The following is an 18,544-nucleotide window of genomic DNA, read 5'->3' as shown; positions in this document are numbered from 1 at the left end:
GGGTGGGTGGGAGGGGAAAAAGTAACAGGGGCGGGTGGGTGGGAGGGGAAAAAGGAACAGGGGCGGGTGGGAGGGAGGGGAAAAAGGAAAAGGGGCGGGTGGGAGGGAGTGGGAGAAGGAACAGGGGCGGGTGGGAGGGAGGGGGAGAAGGAACAGGGGTGGGTGGGAGGGAGGGGGAGAAGGAACAGGAGCGGGTGGGAGGGGGGAAAAAAGGAACAGGGGCGGGTGGGGGGAAAAAAGGAACAGGGGCGGGTGGGAGGGGGAAAAAAGGAACAGGGGCGGGTGGGAGGGGGAAAAAAGGAACAGGGGCGGGTGGGAGGGGGAAAAAAGGAACAGGGGCGGGTGGGAGGGGGAAAAAAGGAACAGGGGCGGGTGGGAGGGGGAAAAAAGGAACAGGGGCGGGTGGGAGGGGGGAAAAAAGGAACAGGGGCGGGTGGGAGGGGGGAAAAAAGGAACAGGGGCGGGTGGGAGGGGGGGAAAAAGGAACAGGGGCGGGTGGGAGGGAGGGAAAAAAGGAACAGGGGCGGGTGGGAGGGAGGGAGGGAAAAAAGGAACAGGGGCGGGTGGGAGGGAGGGAGGGAAAAAAGGAACAGGGGCGGGTGGGAGGGAGGGAGGGAAAAAAGGAACAGGGGCGGGAGGGAGGGAGGGAAAAAAGGAACAGGGGCGGGCGGGAGGGAGGGAAAAAAGGAACAGGGGCGGGTGGGAGGGAGGGGAAAAAGGAACAGGGGCGGGTGGGAGGGGGAGTAGGAGAAGGAACAGGGGCGGGTGGGAGGGAGTAGGAGAAGGAACAGGGGCGGGTGGGAGGGAGTAGGAGAAGGAACAGGGGCGGGTGGGAGGGAGGGGAAAAAGGAACAGGGGCGGGTGGGAGGGGGGGTAGGAGAAGGAACAGGGGCGGGTGGGAGGGAGGGGGAGAAGGAACAGGGGCGGGTGGGAGGGAGGGGGAGAAGGAACAGGGGCGGGTGGGAGGGAGGGGGAGAAGGAACAGGGGCGGGTGGGAGGGAGGGGAAGAAGGAACAGGGGCGGGTGGGAGGGAGGGGGGGAAAAAAGGAACAGGGGCGGGTGGGAGGGAGGGAGGGAAAAAAGGAACAGGGGCGGGTGGGAGGGAGGGAGGGAAAAAAGGAACAGGGGCGGGTGGGAGGGAGGGAGGGAAAAAAGGAACAGGGGCGGGTGGGAGGGAGGGAAAAAAGGAACAGGGGCGGGTGGGAGGGAGGGAAAAAAGGAACAGGGGCGGGTGGGAGGGAGGGAAAAAAGGAACAGGGGCGGGTGGGAGGGAGGGAAAAAAGGAACAGGGGCGGGTGGGAGGGAGGGAAAAAAGGAACAGGGGCGGGTGGGAGGGAGGGAAAAAAGGAACAGGGGCGGGTGGGAGGGAGGGAAAAAAGGAACAGGGGCGGGTGGGAGGGAGGGAAAAAAGTAACAGGGGCGGGTGGGAGGGAGGGAAAAAAGGAACAGGGGCGGGTGGGAGGGAGGGGAAAAAAGGAACAGGGGCGGGTGGGAGGGAGGGGAAAAAAGGAACAGGGGCGGGTGGGAGGGAGGGGAAAAAAGGAACAGGGGCGGGTGGGAGGGAGGGAAAAAAGGAACAGGGGCGGGTGGGAGGGAGGGAAAAAAGGAACAGGGGAGGGTGGGAGGGAGGGAAAAAAGGAACAGGGGCGGGTGGGATGGAGTGGAAGAAGGAACAGGGGCGGGTGGGAGGGAGGGGAAGAAGGAACAGGGGCGGGTGGGAGGGAGGGGAAGAAGGAACAGGGGCGGGTGGGAGGGAGGGGAAGAAGGAACAGGGGCGGGTGGGAGGGAGGGGAAGAAGGAACAGGGGCGGGTGGGAGGGAGGGGAAGAAGGAACAGGGGCGGGTGGGAGGGAGGGGGAGAAGGAACAGGGGCGGGTGGGAGGGGGAGAAGGAACAGGGGAGGGTGGGAGGGAGGGGGAGAAGGAACAGGGGCGGGTGGGAGGGAGGGAAAGAAGGAACAGGGGTGGGAGGGAGGGAGAGAAGGAACAGGGGCGGGAGGGAGGGGGAGAAGGAACAGGGGCAGGTGGGAGGGAGGGGATGAAGGAACAGGGGCGGGTGGGAGGGAGGGGAAGAAGGAACGGGGCGGGTGGAAGGGAGGGGAAGAAGGAACATGGGCGGGAGGGAGGGGAGAAGGAACAGGGGCTGGAGGGAGGGGGAGAAGAAACAGGGGCGGGTGGGAGGGAGGGGAGAAGGAACAGGGGCTGGAGGGAGGGGGAGAAGGAACAGGGGCGGGTGGGAGGGGGAGAAGGAACAGGGGCGGGTGGGAGGGAGGGGGAGAAGGAACAGGGGCGGGTGGGAGGGAGGGGGAGAAGGAACAGGGGCGGGTGGGAGGGAGGGGGAGAAGGAACAGGGGCGGGTGGGAGGGAGGGGGAGAAGGAACAGGGGCGGGTGGGAGGGAGGGAAAGAAGGAACAGGGGTGGGAGGGAGGGAGAGAAGGAACAGGGGCGGGAGGGAGGGGGAGAAGGAACAGGGGCAGGTGGGAGGGAGGGGATGAAGGAACAGGGGCGGGTGGGAGGGAGGGGAAGAAGGAACGGGGCGGGTGGGAGGGAGGGGAAGAAGGAACATGGGCGGGAGGGAGGGGAAGAAGGAACAGGGGCAGGTGGGGGGAGGGAGAAAAGGAACAGGGGCGGGAGAAAAGGAACAGGGGCGGGTGGGGGGGCGAGTGATCAGTGGCAGGTGGGAAGGGGAGAAGGAACAGGGGCGGGTGGGATGAGTCGAAGGAACAGGGGCTGGTGGGATGGGTCGAAGGAACAGGGTCGGGTGGGATGGGGAGAAGGAACAGGGGCTGGTGGGAGGGAGAGGGAGAAGGAACAGGGGCGGGTGGGAAGGAGGGGGAGAAGGAACAGGGGCGGGTGGGAGGGAGGGGGAGAAGGAACAGGGGCGGGTGGGAGGGAGGGGGAGAAGGAACAGGGGCGGGTGGGAGGGAGGGGGAGAAGGAACAGGGGCGGGTGGGAGGGAGGGGGAGAAGGAACAGGGGCGGGTGGGAGGGAGGGGGAGAAGGAACAGGGGCGGGAGGGAGGGGGAGAAGGAACAGGGGCGGGTGGGAGGGAGGGGGAGTAGGAACAGAGGCGGGTGGGAGGGAGGGGGAGAAGGAACAGGGGCAGGTGGGAGGGAGGGGGAGAAGGAACAGGGGCGGGAGGGAGGGGGAGAAGGAACAGGGGCGGGTGGGAGGGAGGGGGAGAAGGAACAGGGGCGGGTGGGAGGGAGGGGGAGAAGGAACAGGGGCGGGTGGGAGGGAGGGGGAGAAGGAACACGGGTGGGAGGGAGGGGGAGAAGGAACAGGGGCGGGAGGGAGAAGGAACAGGGGCGGGAGGGAGGGGAGAGGTAACAGGGACAAGTGGGAGGTAGGGGGAGAAGGAACAGGGGCGGGTGGGATGGTCTAAGGAAGAGGGGCGGGTGGTGGGGGGGGTCGAAGGAACAGGGACGGGTGGGAGGGGGAGAAGGGAGAAGTAACAGTGATCGGGCGGGTGGGATAAGAAGCAGCATGGACGGGGTGGGAGGATTAGGAAGCAACATAGCTGTAAACGGGGGGGTAAAAAAGATAGTGTTGGTTTCAGAATGCTTTTTTAGGTTTTACCTGCACAGCGCTTGGGTTGTGGTTGAGAAATCTATTGTTTTTAATATAAACTTAAAATTGTCTCTATTCTGGCTTCTCATTGGTTCATGTGCCTGCCTCTTACCTTTCCTCCATTTCTTTTGGCTATAGCAAATGTTCCTGCATTTACAAATGTTTGTTCCTCGTCTGCTTCTCATTAGTTTCCCGTTAACATTCGCTTTGGTGAAACTATATTTTCATAAAGTTTTGCCTTTCACTTTTGCAGCATACTTGTATAACAATTTATCACCAGGAGAGTTTAAGTGATTTGCATAGAATCACAGGATGTTGCGCAGTGCCACCGAGACGCAAACTGGGATCCCCAGCTCTCGAGTCAGCAGCTCTGGCGGCTGCGCTACATCCTCTCCGCTCCCATGTTATCTGTCAGGGAGCTTTTTCCTTCTCCCGGACAATGATTGATGAAAACAGCTCTTTATTCATCACAGAGGCGAAACGGATGCATTACCAATGCTTGTTTAGTTATTGAACTCCGACAACCTAGGCTAAGAGGGGTGAGGCAAGTGGGGAGAAGGTAAATAAGCTCTATGACACAGCCAGTGGTTTCCACATTGTAGCACTTTTTTTGTAATGCTAAGTGAGGGAGCCAACATGACAATGGGAGGGAACAACAATATGGAAAACAGGTGGAAGGAAACAAGCAAACACACAACGAGAGTGTGGGAGGGAGCAAATGGACAGGATAGAAAAACAGGACAGAACCAGCTACAAAAGATGCACTCTGTAGAATGCTTCAACAAAAGAAACAAATAGCTCCCAAAAAAGCGAGCCGTGAAAGGACACAAGTACTTAGGCCATGCTCCAGTGGGGATGGCCATGCACAAAAAGAGGAAGTGGCGACTGTAGCTCTGACCAGCGGGAAGCAAGCAAGTGAGAGTGAATTTGTAGCTAACCAATTTTAAGTAATGGGAAGCCTCCAAGTCCACTGATAGAAAACAAAATGTATCAAAGAGACAGACAGCGCATGCTCGGCCTACCCAAGACCCAAATATTGCATACTTGGCAGCCAACTGTCATTAAGGCATTTAGCTTGTGGGTGCAGCGAATCAAGAGAGAATAAAAAAAGGAGTTCTTATTTCCCCAAAATAAATTCTTAATTTCATTTATAACCTAAAATATTTCCATCCATCTCAAAGTTTCCACATGGACATCTCGCAAAAAAATAAAAAAACTTAAAATGGCCCCCACTTGTTTTAGACCACAAGATGTGAACTCAATGACCCATTCTTATAATTTTGTGCCACACACTATCCAAGGTGGGGTTGAAGGTCCCGGTAGACACACTCCCGCCTCACTGGGAGATAATATCTCTGAACATGGCCATGGAGACCAGAGGCTAGTGTACACTGGCAAAAGCCATTTAGTGCTCTTCTGAAGACTACTTGTTGGTTTTTCCATTCCTCTTCTCTCTAGGAATTCATTTCTTGGCATGTCCTTGTGTCGTCTGCCCATGTACCTCTTGTGAAAAATCAATGCTTCCATCATGTTTGAAGCTTTCCAGTCCAACAAAAGGTGAAGAAATAATTGTTCCATTCAGTTATTTGGGAGTGCAGAATTTGCTCTGCTAGCATACATCAAATGCATCCTGAATATGCAATTAATTTGCTACTTTCTATTACCTATTCCCCCGCCCCCCCCCCCCAAAGAGTTTTATGTAGCACAAACTCAACCCGAAGGTATCATAGCGCTTTACATGACCGCCAGTTGCTTTACAGACGGACACACTCATTTTTTCGTTGTTGTTGTTGTTAGGCACAGGGAGATGAAGTGATTTGCTCAGTATGACAGGATGGTGAGCGTCGTTGCCGAGACTTGAACCCGGTTCACCAGATTCAATGTTGACCGCCCTAGCCATCCTCTCCACAATCCTCTACTTACCATACATGCATTACTGCTGGGCAATGAGCACCAAGACCTGTTGAGGAAAGCACCAGGACCTCCCTCCTCCCCCCTCCCAAAAAAAATACATAAAGCAACTCCTAAAAATGAGTAACTACACTCACTAATCGCACACCGTCAAACATCCAAAATCAGACTCCCATCTTTGATGGAAACATTTGCAATGTCCTACCCCAGATTTTCAAATGTGCTAAAATACATACAAATGTAAGATTGTGTGCGCTATACAAGTGTTCATTCATAATCATTACTGTAGTCTATGCTATCATCTGAATCGATACAAGAAAGTTTGAACTACTTAACAAATTACAACCTCCACATGTAACGTACTAAACACAAATGATCATTGCATTTATTACCTCTATATAGCATAGTACACTCTTTCTAAGATGAGCACTTAAATAGCTTGAGCCAGTCACCACTGCCTGTACTATCAGTGTCTCTAAGGCTTTATTCTCAAGCTCATGAACAAGGTGAAAATGTACACTAGTACATAATTTACTATAAAAAACTAAAACTCTTTGTACGATAATGTGAGAAAACAAACCTCAACCCAAACTTTATCCACTTATTTATGTATGTATGTATCCTCCTATACCACAGAGAGTTCAGAAAGGTTATGAGAAATTGCCACAGAACTGAGCATGAGTGAAGTCAGGTTTTCATCTAACTTCAATATTTTTTAGGTGACAATTAGTGCACATTGCCCAACTGCTCTTGTGCCCTGCTAACACTATACCGGACTTCACACGACAGACTCAGGAGCCAAAGATAAGACTGGGAATTCTCGAAGTGGAGCTTCAGTGGACAGCTGCCCAGTATTCAGCTAGCCTATCAGGCCAGACCGTGCCAGCACAAACAAAATTCATGAAATGTGAAGTCTGACTATGTTTTTCAACAAGGTAGGGCATTGTGTTTTGGAGACAAGATTCGTTGTCTGGGTAGGTGACAATGGATAAACCAGTTTGGATAAGTACATTTGGGGATGTCAGGGTTATTGGAGTGGTGGTGGTGGTGGTGTGTGTGTGTGTGTGTGTGTGTGTGTGTGTGTTGGGGGGGTCGAAGTCCCAGGATAAAAGGAATTAGGAGTGGGTAAGACATACATTGATTCATGGAATGAGAGCAGAAAGTTGGAGAACGTGAAGGAGCCAGGGCAAGAGTGCCTAAGATCCCTAGTGCAGAAGGCAGCACATGAAGGTGTGAATGAAAGAAGTATACTGATCTAGCTGCCCCAAAATGCAGTGTCCCACAAGTATGGTAAAAGCCCACGCAGGTATACAAAAGACTGGGAAAAGTGCACAGGCAGTAAGACTTTGTTTTTAATGATCGTTCCAAAGGAAAAGTTTGAGGTGCGGATCAATATCAATCCTAAGTGTGCAGTTGTGACTCAATGACATGAAGTGTTTGAAGGAGGAATACCATTGCTTGTAGCCAAGAGGGTTCGCTTTATAAGAAAACATATGGGGGAATGGTAATTTGTTTTGTTAGGTGAAGATGTGATAGCTGGAGGTAATACAAAATAAGTGGTTTTGAACCATTCAAGGGCAACAGGGACAGATAGGGGTGCATCAAAAAGCAATTGATGCGCAAGGGGGGCAAAGGAAGAGAGGATTTGAGGGAAAGATTGGGTAGCCAGAATGTGCATGTGTGAAAACAAGTAGGTGAACTAATTTTTGGATCTTCACGTCCGCAAAATGCCATGGACAGTTTCAAATGCAGATGATGGAACAGCCCTGTGAGCCAATGCCTAACGCCAGCTGAACCACAGTAGCCAATGGCTGAAATGGATTGTCCAAAAGACTCTTGATAATTGTATATTTATGTTGTGGGCGACTGGGGGTATTCAGTGATGACTACAGCTCTCACACAGTTACAATTAAAGCAGTCATTAGGCGAGACCTAATAAAAGTTAGGCACCATCTATTATGATTATTGCATAACCATGGCAGGTAATGATATATGTTTTAGATATTTTTCAAAACTTGGCTGAATTCCAATCCTTACCTGAATTTGCATTGCACTTGTTTTTATCTTCTGAAACCTCTTTTGTTCAATGAATCGCCTCACAGCTGCTTGGACGGTGATGACATTTGCCAACGTGCACAAGAAAGCCTCTCGTTGACGTTTCATTGCCAAGCGTGCCCTGTACTGAGTTTGTAGCACTAGTGCAGCTTCTCTGCACTTCCTATACTGCCTTTGTGATCTGTACATCCGGTAATACGCTTGAATGGTACACGCAGAGTTCCTGAGTTTAATGAACTTTCTTCGATACATCTTCATATGTAGGTAGGCCTGAATTTTCCTTACAGCTCGTTTTTCTTTAGCCATTCTTCGAGCCACTAGCCCTCGGAACGCAGACTGGACAGTGACTGCCGACTTTTTTAGCAAAAGATATTGGTGTCTCTGAAGATGACTCAAGCGGCAAGCTCTGTACCATCTTTGGATTAAAACTGCTGATACAACTATTGCTTTGAATCGGGTTCTGGTAACATATCCTCTAAAAGCAGACTGAATGACCACGGAGGCAGTCTTTTTCTGAAGAAACCTTTTCCTTGATGCATGCATTCGTAAAACCGATTGGATGCGCCGAGCAGCTACCACTTTCTTGGCCAGCTGTCTAGCTTTCATTGCGCGGAAAGCAGTCTGAATGCAGAGGATGGCTTTTTTTGTCAACCTGTAGTGGTGAACTGCAGAATCTCTCACTAGCTTTGCTTGATATCTCTTCTCAAACACTTGGACTGCCCAGCACATTTGCCTATATAGCTTGCATTGTCTGTGCATGCGATATTGGGACTGTATTACTGTTGCAGCGGTGTGTAACCTTTTCATGTGCCTTAAGACGGTCAGTCGGCGGTAAGCAGCCTGAATGACCACCACAGATTTGCGAAGGACCAAATATTCCTCACGCTCATGTTTCCCTTTCATGTAGGATCTATAAAACACCTGTATGATGCAAGAGGCCTTTTTTTTCTCCTCATACTGGGCCCGAACACGGTGCATTCTGAATGCGGACTGAATTGTGGTGGCAGCTGTGTGCATTTGCTGGACCTCCTGCCTTACCTTGAAACCTCTGTAGGCAGACTGGATGTGAACAACAGCTTCTCGGAGGCAAACAAAGTTTTGCTGTTGCTGTTTCGCAGCTAATAACGCTCTGTATTTTTGCTGGCAGACTGTTACAGCAGCTCGAAGTGCAAGGTATCGTCTTTGTTGTGAACGACATTTAAAACGCTTTTGAATGACCACAGCAGCATTATGCATTTCTCGAAGTTGCTGTCTCACCATCATGCCCCGGAAGGAAGCCTGAATGCACAGAGTGGCACCTTTCAGTTGCAGGTACTGCTGCCTTGCAGAATCTCTTGCTGTTTTTGCTCTGTACGTCTGCTGGAGGATTGTAGCAGCCCAGCAGGTCTTCTTGTAACAAACCCGCTGTCTGTGCATGAGGTAATGAGATTGCAACACTGTTGCCGCTGCATGCATGCGTTTTACATTTTCTCTAACTTTCATGCCTCGGTATGCTGCCTGAAGGACTACCACTGACTTTCGAAGGTCCATGTAATAGGCTCTCTGCTTTTGGCCTTCAGTGTGAGCGCGGTAGTAGCTCTGTATGACGCTGGCGGACATTTTCATTGTTTGGTACCTAACACGCGCTCTGTGCATCCTGAATGCAGACTGGAGAGTGGTAGCTGCTTGGTGCATCTTGTGGAGCTCTCGTCTTACCTTTGAACCATGGTAGACAGCCTGTACAAGAATAACCGCTTTGCAAAGAGAAAGGTACTGCTGGCGCTGCTGCCTTCCCACGATTAATGCCCGGTATCTTCTCTGAATAGCCACACAGGCATGCTTGAGCTTTAGAAACCTTCTGTGCTCTAAAAAGGCTTTAAAATGTCTTTGGATAGTTTTTGCAGCTTTGTGCATTCCTTGAAGTTGTTTTCTGAGTCTCATGCCCCGGAAGGCAGCCTGGAGGCAGCATGCTGCTTTCTTGACTGTGCAATAGTTTTTAACTGCCACATCTCTCTGTCCCTTTGCTCTGAACCTTTCCTGAATCACTTTGGTAGCCCAATGAATTTTCCTATATCGGCTCTTGTATCTGCTCATTCTGTATTTGGCTTGAATTACTGTGGCAGCCTTGTTCATCACCTTCAGGGATTGCCTAGTTTTCATACCCCGGTAAGCAGCCTGGAGAACCACAACAGAGCACCGCTGTTTCAGAAAGCTTTCCCTTTCATAGATTGCCAACCTGTAAGCTCTGTAATGGCGCTGTATAGTAATGGCAGCCAGCTTTGTAGCTCGGAAGCGCAGATTGAGTATGTACATTCTGAATGATGCCTGAATAACACTGGCAGCTCTATGTCTCAACTGAAGGTTCTTCCGTACTTTCCACCCTCTGCAACAAGCCTGAAGAGTAATGGCAGCTTCACGAAGGGAAATGTAGTGTTTTCGTTGATGTCTTCCAAGCCTTATTAACCGAAATGTTTGCTGAATCACAACAGCAGCTTTCTTCACCGAAAGAAACCGCTCTCTTTCTAAATAACACCTGAATCTTTGCTGAATAATGGTTGCTGCAACATCCCTCCTATGCATGTACCTCCTGGTTTGCAAGCCACGATAGGCGGACTGAATACAGACAACAGCGTTCTTGAGAGCTTGGTATTTTCTTACTTGCCTATTTCGGGCTCTGCATGCACGGTAAATTAGCTGCATGGATTTGGTAGCCAGGACTAGGTTTTTGTAGTATCTTCTCTGCAAGTACATCCGAAAATGTGCCTGTATTTGGATTGCAGCTCTGTGCATGCGCTTCAGTTCCAGTCTCACTAATGCCCCTCGGCAGGCGGCTTGAAGTGTAACAGTGGCTCTCTTCAACTCAAGATACTCTGAACGAACATCTCTGCACCGACAGGTTGCTTTGTACCTTATTTGGATGATCGTTGCTGCCATTTTCATTCTGCTGTAAGCAACATAATTCTGATGCCTCCGAAATGCTGACTGAATGGTAGTGGCTGCCTGGTGCAACTGTTTCATTTGTCTTCGGACCCTCATACCTCGAAATCCAGCCTGCAGTGTGATAACTGCCCAACGTAGATAAAGATAATGCCAACGTAGTACTTTTGTATGGATGGCAGCACGATACCATCGCTGTAGTGTAACTGCTGCTCCTCTGCATGCAACATACCGCCTCCGGAGTGAAAAGGCCTTATAAGCGGATTGAATAGTTGTAGCTGCTACTTTGAGTTTGTGAGCTTGCAGTCTAGTAGTCCGGCCACGCCATGCCGCTTGTAAAGTAATGGTGGCAGATTTCAGTTTTGAATACAGCGAGTGTTGCTTCTTTCCAATAGAGTATGCTCGATAATGTTGCTGGACAGTCAATGCAGCCTTTCTTACTTGTCTGAACCGTTTTTGAGCCACAACCTTTCTGTAGGAGGATTGAAGCACAACAGCAGCAATATGTTGCTTTTGGATTTGCCTACGGACAACCCAGCCACGGTAAGCTGATTGTAGGCACACTGCAGCCTTCCTCTCCTTCAAGAAATGCAGTCGCTGTCTTTTAGAAATTATGTAGGCCCTAGTAAACTTCTGAATTGTAAGGCATGCTGTCATGGTTAAGAGATAATTTTTCCGAGCAGAGTAAGCTCTAAAAACAGTTTGTATTTTTAGTGCTGCACTGAATTGCCTTTTAAGGGCTTTCCGTGCTCTATACCCCCGGTATGCTGCTTGTATGCAAACTGCAGATGTTTTTAGTTTCAAATACTTCTTCCTCTGGTAAACCTGTGCACGATATGCAGCAAAATGACGTTGGATCACAACTGCTGCACTGCGGAGTGTGAGATAGTACTGTCTTTGCTGGAACATCCTATATTGGGCTTGTAGGACAGTTGCTGCTTTCTTCCACTGGTGCATTTGTTTCCTGATCAAATGTCCCCTCAATGCAGCCTGCAAGCGAATACAAGCTTCCCGCTTGCTTGTAAATTCTGCTTTATGCTGCATGATACACCTCTTTGAGCGGTAATGTCTTTGGACAAAGAGCACCGCTTTCTTCAGAGCTCTGTAATGATGTTGAGCTTGCCTCATCCTCACATTAGCTTGAATTCTCGTGATGGCACGCTTCAACTTTTGAAACTTTTTACTGGTTATGTAGGCACGATAAAAGGCTTGAATAGTTACTGCAGATCTGAACATACGTGCCTCTTTCTTGGATCGCATGTTTCTGTAAGCAGTTTGCAACACCACAACAGCAGAATATATTCTGCTGTATAGCAACACAGCTCGTTTGGTAGCAAGGTGCCCTCTGTATCGAGTTTGGATCACTCTGGCAGCATGTTTATATTTTTTGTATCTACGCTGCTGTTGCCACTTCCTTACATGAGCTTGTAACAAGATGACGCATGATTTCACATGTAAGAAGCGTTGCCTCTCTCGCCTCATTCGCCAGTATGACTGAAGAAGGCAGGCTGCTCGGATTTGCTTCAGCAGTTGGCGGGCTTTCATCGCTCTAAATGCAGTTTGCAGACGTATAACTGCAGTGCGTTTCCTCAAATACTCCTGTCGTTCAAACTTCCCTTGCAGGTATGCTTTGCAGTACCGCTGGAGTGTAATTATGTGCCCCTTTTTAGTTTTGTATGCTCGTTTGTCACTCAAGCATCTGAAGCAGGCCTGGATTCTGATTACACTCTGCCTAAGTTGCAGGTACCATTTTCGCTTTGAATGCATTCGATACCAGGCTTGTATGCAAACTGCAGCCTTTTCCTTGAGGGTAGCTTTTTTGACTCTCCATTTTCTGAAGGCAGCTTGCAGTACAAGGGTAGCCCTTGTTTGCTTCAAGAGGTTGCGTTGTTTCCAACGTCTGAATGCAGCCTGAATTATCAGAGTCGATGACTGGAGTGTCCGGTACCTCTGTCTCTCCTGCTTAGCCAACAGCCATGCACGAACATATCTCTGAATTGTCAACGTGGCACGAATAATGCGTTCATAGGAACGCACAGCAATCTTTGTTCTTATCCTTGCTTGCATTCGAATGGCAGAATATCTTAACTGTAGGTACCATCGTCTTGCAGAATAAAGTCGCCAATGAGCCTGAAAGAGAGATAGGACTCAATTTATTTGCACATATCGCTCCCTGTCTTCAATTACTAAACTGTTACAAAAATAGGGAAACACTAAGGTGTACATATTAAATCAAGCATGAGCAGTGATAAAAGGTCTCAAATCATACAAGAGAAAAACTAAGCATTATATATAAATGTTTGCTGTCTCGATACAGACGACTTAAGCTGTCATTTGCAGACAGCCCTGTATACAATAATACATACAATAGGGTTAGGGTCTGACCCTTTTTAAGACAGGATGGCTGTGTTGTTTATCTCACTTCCCTCCTATGTGGATGGTTTTCCTCATTCTTATGCGTGCTCACCCATCGAACATATCTTCTTTACTCTCATTTTTGATAGTATGAGTTATAACCTTTTGGTGTTCACATTTAGGAACTATTTCATTTATTTGTCTTTTTTTCATTTCAGTTCCAGCATTGCAGCCCTCACTTTACCTCTGCTGTCTCTGTAGATACGGCATGTTCCTGATCTTTTGCTCACTCAATTTTCCTTAGCCTTTCTCGCTCCTGCTAGCCAACCTCGGATTGTTCAACACTGACCACTGCTGCTGCTCGACATCACACACTCTATTGCCTCTTCCCAGCTTTCCTTCCCCTCCCCATTTGCCCACATACTGCTCATCGCTGGCAATCACTAGTCTTTGCAAATGCTGGATATTTATAAAATTATGCCAGCACTGGCAAAGCCATTAGCGGTGATGAATAATCTTGAAAGTGTATTTGCTATATCTTCAAGACGGCAGCCATGTTATGTGACTACATACCATGCGGCCATTTTACAAGCAAAGGAAATTACATATTTACATTTTCAGGATGGTTCTCGAGTTGTGTGATGCAAAGGGGCTTGACACAACGTGGCGAGCATCTTGAAAATATAAAAACATTTTCTATAATTACAAGATGGCTGTCACATTGCCTCACATCACATGGAGAAAAAAAAAAAAACTTTGCCAGTACTGTGCAATTTTTTACAATTTTTAGTTGAAGAGCTACTAATTGCTCTCCCGACAATGACCACTCTTTCAGTCCAACCAATTTATGAAAACATAGTTCTTTATTTTTTATTTATTTTGAACTGTTTTTTAGGTATTTATTTAGAAAAAATTCATGTATTTTGCAGTGTTTATTCTGCAATATTTTTCGAGTACATCAATGTAATTGATACAGAGGAGGAACAGAAAATTACACGCAGGAAATGGTAAATCAATTGATTGTACAAAAATTTAGACAATTAACACAACACATAGACACTGGACAACATTGAACACTCATGGATATCTAAGGGAGGTTGGGGCGGTGGGGGTTGGTGGTATTTCTCTCAAACTGTTTGTCATGGAACAGTAGATTTTAACTTAATTAAATGTACAATTTGACTTATTTAAACTCAAATCATAATTAAATCTAGCTGGATAATTGCTTTCATTAACCACAGTAAAAGACAATCCAAGTTAGGCCACCTAACCACAAGCGCCTCAATTGGTCGACGCGTTTCGAATCCTAAAGCTTTAATTAGGATTCTCTTCAGGACCAAAACAAAATCAATCTGTGGAAAAACAAAATAAAAAGCAAACTGTCAGTGGAAGACAGAGAGACTCTCAACTTTCATTCAGCGTCCAGAGCACACTCAAAAAGTTACCTGTCAGTGAATTAGTTTGGGTACGATGATGAGCTGAAAAATCAAAGAACATTTATATTCAAAACCCTGTTTGATGTTGGGTTTACTACACATCATATTACGAAAATCTAGTGTACTCACTATAGTGTGATAGTATCAAACACCTCGTGGGGGCGTCCAAACTGGCGAGGGATCCATTCCTTATATTGTTTAACCTCAATTCGGGATCTGACCTTTAGACTTGATCTAGAAAATAGAGAGAAAACAAACCGCTCTCAGTGCGCTATTTGGGGCTCAACCCTGGTGGTGCTGCGAGCGGCAGCATTGTTGCACCGCATTGTAACTAATAACCGGATTGTCGCTCTGCCCGACGTTCCTAACTTCCTGACTAAACGAGGATCTTTTTACCGAAAAGCGGCTCCAGCACGGATTGCAAAGGCCGCTGCCCTGGCTTCTGGGCGGTTTATTAGTTACCTGAGATCGTTCGTTTTGTTCCTCCACTGGGTCGCGGTCGATAATGCACGCGATGGTGGTTTTCACAGGGTGTTGGTGTTTTGAAGTCAGAGTGATTTCCGGGTTCCTGCTCTATGAATCATGGGAGTTGTAGTTTAGGTGGTATGACTCATGGGAATTGTAGTTTCTGAGGGATGATCTACCAAACCCTTGGAGCGAGCGCTGCAAAAAAATGCGAACAGGGGAAGGGGCACAGGGTTGGATGCCAGCGGGTATTTGTTCGATTCATCAGAGGTTGAATTCACTTGATTGGTAGAGCGCCCATAGCGAATGTAACCTTACAGGCTATAAAGTTCCGACATTTCATTCAGACCTTGTGTGGTCGTGTTAAATTTCAAAATTAACATGGCCTCTCTTTGGCGTAGTTTGGCCTCTACATCTCCGCCTCTTGGGTCATTGTCAATTTTGGATATTATGGTCCATTTTAGATCTTGTTCCCCATGTTGCTCATCGAGCCAATGTTGGACCAATGGGGCGGTCACCACTTTTTTCTTTATCCGAGACTTATGTTGAGACATCCTTTGTCTAGTCTCTTGCGTTGTCTTCCCTATGTACAATTTGTCGCAGGGACATAGGATCCCGTACACAACATTCTTGGATTTACAGTTCGTGAATTGTTCGTGCTTCCAAGATATTCCTGCATGTTGGAACAGATCCCCTTCTATGGTAGTTGAACAGCAAAGGCAAGTGCCACATTTATGGTGGCCAGTGATGGGTGGAAGATTCACATATTCCCGAACTGTCAATGGCTTTTGTTTTGGTATTGCTGCTCTCACGATGTAATTGGCGATGCTCTTGTCCTTTTTATATGCAAAAAGGGGGCTTTCTGTGAATTGACTGTTGAGGTCTTTGAGCAAATGCCAATTTTGATGGATCAGTTTTTTAAGCATATTTGATGATGGACAATATGTCGAAACACAGACCACGCGTTGTTGTTGATGTTTTTTTCTTCTCTCAAGTAGATCCTCTCGTGGAGTCCACCATGCTCGTTTGATTGCTTGTTTTAATAGTTTAGCTGGATAGCCACGGACAAGAAGTTTCTCTTTTAGGACCTCCGCGTGTTCCATAAATTCATCTTTAAAGGTGCAGTTTCTGCGGATGCGCAGAAACTGCCCTACTGGGAGGTTTTGCTTAAGGCTTCTCGGGTGGTTACTTGAGAAATCCAGTGCCTTATTGCGGTCTGTGTCTTTCTTGAACAGGGTAGTGACTAGTTGTCCATTTGCACAATATACCTCTACATCCAAAAAGGACATTCTGGTGCTCGAGGTCTGCAGCGTGAATTTTATGTCATTCGTCCTGTCATTTATCCAAGTATGAAATTGGTTTAATTGTTCTGATGTTCCTGACCATGTGAAAAAGATATCGTCGATGTATCTTACCCAGCCTCCTATCCATTGGAGAAATGGGTTGTTGTTATAAATGTACCTTTCTTCGTATTCACTCATATAGAGGATCGCCAATTCCGGGGCAAAAGGACAGCCCATGGCGACTCCTTTGGTCTGAAAGTAGAAATCATCGCCGAACTTAAAGTAGTTTTTTGTTAGAGCTACCTTTGCGAGTTGTAATATGAATTCTGTTGGTATTTTTGAAGGCTGAACCCGTTTCTCTAAGAAGATCTCCAGGACCTCCAATGCCTGATCTTGGGGAATTTGTGTGTAGAGTGAGACTATATCCATACTCACTAACAGGTCTTGGTTCTCATTGTATGGTATTTGCTCCAATTTTCTCAAAAAGTCTGTGGTGTCCAAAAGAAAAGATTTGACCGTCAGTGTAAAAGGTTTCAAAAAGAAGTCTATAAATTTCGAGACCGGTTCGAACAGTGAGTCGCAGGAGGATTTTTTTCGTTTTTGTGTACCTTTGGAAGTACATAAAACAATGGGATCCGTGGGTGTTTGTTGGATAGAAAATTGAATTCATTTTTTCCAAGGAAACCTTGTTCAAGTCCATTGTTTAGAATCTGACTTAATTCTTTCTGTAGTTCCAGAGTTGGGTCCTTGTTGATTTTCCGGTAACAGTTCGGATCTGATAGTTGTTTGGTCACTTCCGAGATGTATTCATTTGTTCCCCAAACTACTATCGACCCACCTTTATCGGCTTGCTTTACTATAATGTTTTCGTTTTGTTTGATAGATTGCAAGGCCGATTTCTGTTCCTGTGACAAGTTGGATTTGGTATATCCATTCCTCTTCTTTTCTTGTGCAGCCAAAGCTGAAAGTATGGTTTTTTCAAAGTATGTTACCTCCTTGGGTACTTTAAGAAAGAATTAAGTCAGATTCTAAACAATGGACTTGAACAAGGTTTCCTTGGAAAAAATGAATTCAATTTTCTATCCAACAAACACCCACGGATCCCATTGTTTTATGTACTTCCAAAGGTACACAAAAACGAAAAAAATCCTCCTGGACGACCTATAATTTCTGGATGCGACTCACTGTTCGAACCGGTCTCGAAATTTATAGACTTCTTTTTGAAACCTTTTACACTGACGGTCAAATCTTTTCTTTTGGACACCACAGACTTTTTGAGAAAATTGGAGCAAATACCATACAATGAGAACCAAGACCTGTTAGTGAGTATGGATATAGTCTCACTCTACACACAAATTCCCCAAGATCAGGCATTGGAGGTCCTGGAGATCTTCTTAGAGAAACGGGTTCAGCCTTCAAAAATACCAACAGAATTCATATTACAACTCGCAAAGGTAGCTCTAACAAAAAACTACTTTAAGTTCGGCGATGATTTCTACTTTCAGACCAAAGGAGTCGCCATGGGCTGTCCTTTTGCCCCGGAATTGGCGATCCTCTATATGAGTGAATACGAAGAAAGGTACATTTATAACAACAACCCATTTCTCCAATGGATAGGAGGCTGGGTAAGATACATCGACGATATCTTTTTCACATGGTCAGGAACATCAGAACAATTAAACCAATTTCATACTTGGATAAATGACAGGACGAATGACATAAAATTCACGCTGCAGACCTCGAGCACCAGAATGTCCTTTTTGGATGTAGAGGTATATTGTGCAAATGGACAACTAGTCACTACCCTGTTCAAGAAAGACACAGACCGCAATAAGGCACTGGATTTCTCAAGTAACCACCCGAGAAGCCTTAAGCAAAACCTCCCAGTAGGGCAGTTTCTGCGCATCCGCAGAAACTGCACCTTTAAAGATGAATTTATGGAACACGCGGAGGTCCTAAAAGAGAAACTTCTTGTCCGTGGCTATCCAGCTAAACTATTAAAACAAGCAATCAAACGAGCATGGTGGACTCCACGAGAGGATCTACTTGAGAGAAGAAAAAAACATCAACAACAACGCGTGGTCTGTGTTTCGACATATTGTCCATCATCAAATATGCTTAAAAAACTGATCCATCAAAATTGGCATTTGCTCAAAGACCTCAACAGTCAATTCACAGAAAGCCCCCTTTTTGCATATAAAAAGGACAAGAGCATCGCCAATTACATCGTGAGAGCAGCAATACCAAAACAAAAGCCATTGACAGTTCGGGAATATGTGAATCTTCCACCCATCACTGGCCACCATAAATGTGGCACTTGCCTTTGCTGTTCAACTACCATAGAAGGGGATCTGTTCCAACATGCAGGAATATCTTGGAAGCACGAACAATTCACGAACTGTAAATCCAAGAATGTTGTGTACGGGATCCTATGTCCCTGCGACAAATTGTACATAGGGAAGACAACGCAAGAGACTAGACAAAGGATGTCTCAACATAAGTCTCGGATAAAGAAAAAAGTGGTGACCGCCCCATTGGTCCAACATTGGCTCGATG

The 18,544-nt window shown here is 47.3% G+C and overlaps 1 protein-coding gene across 1 annotated transcript in view; it reads right to left on the bottom strand.

Annotated features, from left to right (window-relative positions):
- The window catches only part of ASPM (assembly factor for spindle microtubules), a 453,390-nt gene that overhangs the window by 186,085 nt on the left and 248,761 nt on the right, over positions 1–18,544 (bottom strand). Inside the window, exon 19 of the mRNA XM_078644067.1 lies at positions 7,516–12,579. Coding sequence (XP_078500193.1) covers positions 7,516–12,579 — 5,064 coding nt within the window. The remainder of the gene's footprint in view (positions 1–7,515; positions 12,580–18,544) is intronic.

This window comes from Lissotriton helveticus, chromosome 1_1 (genome assembly GCF_964261635.1).
Source record: "Lissotriton helveticus chromosome 1_1, aLisHel1.1, whole genome shotgun sequence".
In the NCBI taxonomy this organism is placed as follows: domain Eukaryota; kingdom Metazoa; phylum Chordata; class Amphibia; order Caudata; family Salamandridae; genus Lissotriton; species Lissotriton helveticus.
Note: the sequence above shows the minus strand (reverse complement) of the source record. Positions and strands in the feature narration are given on the sequence as shown.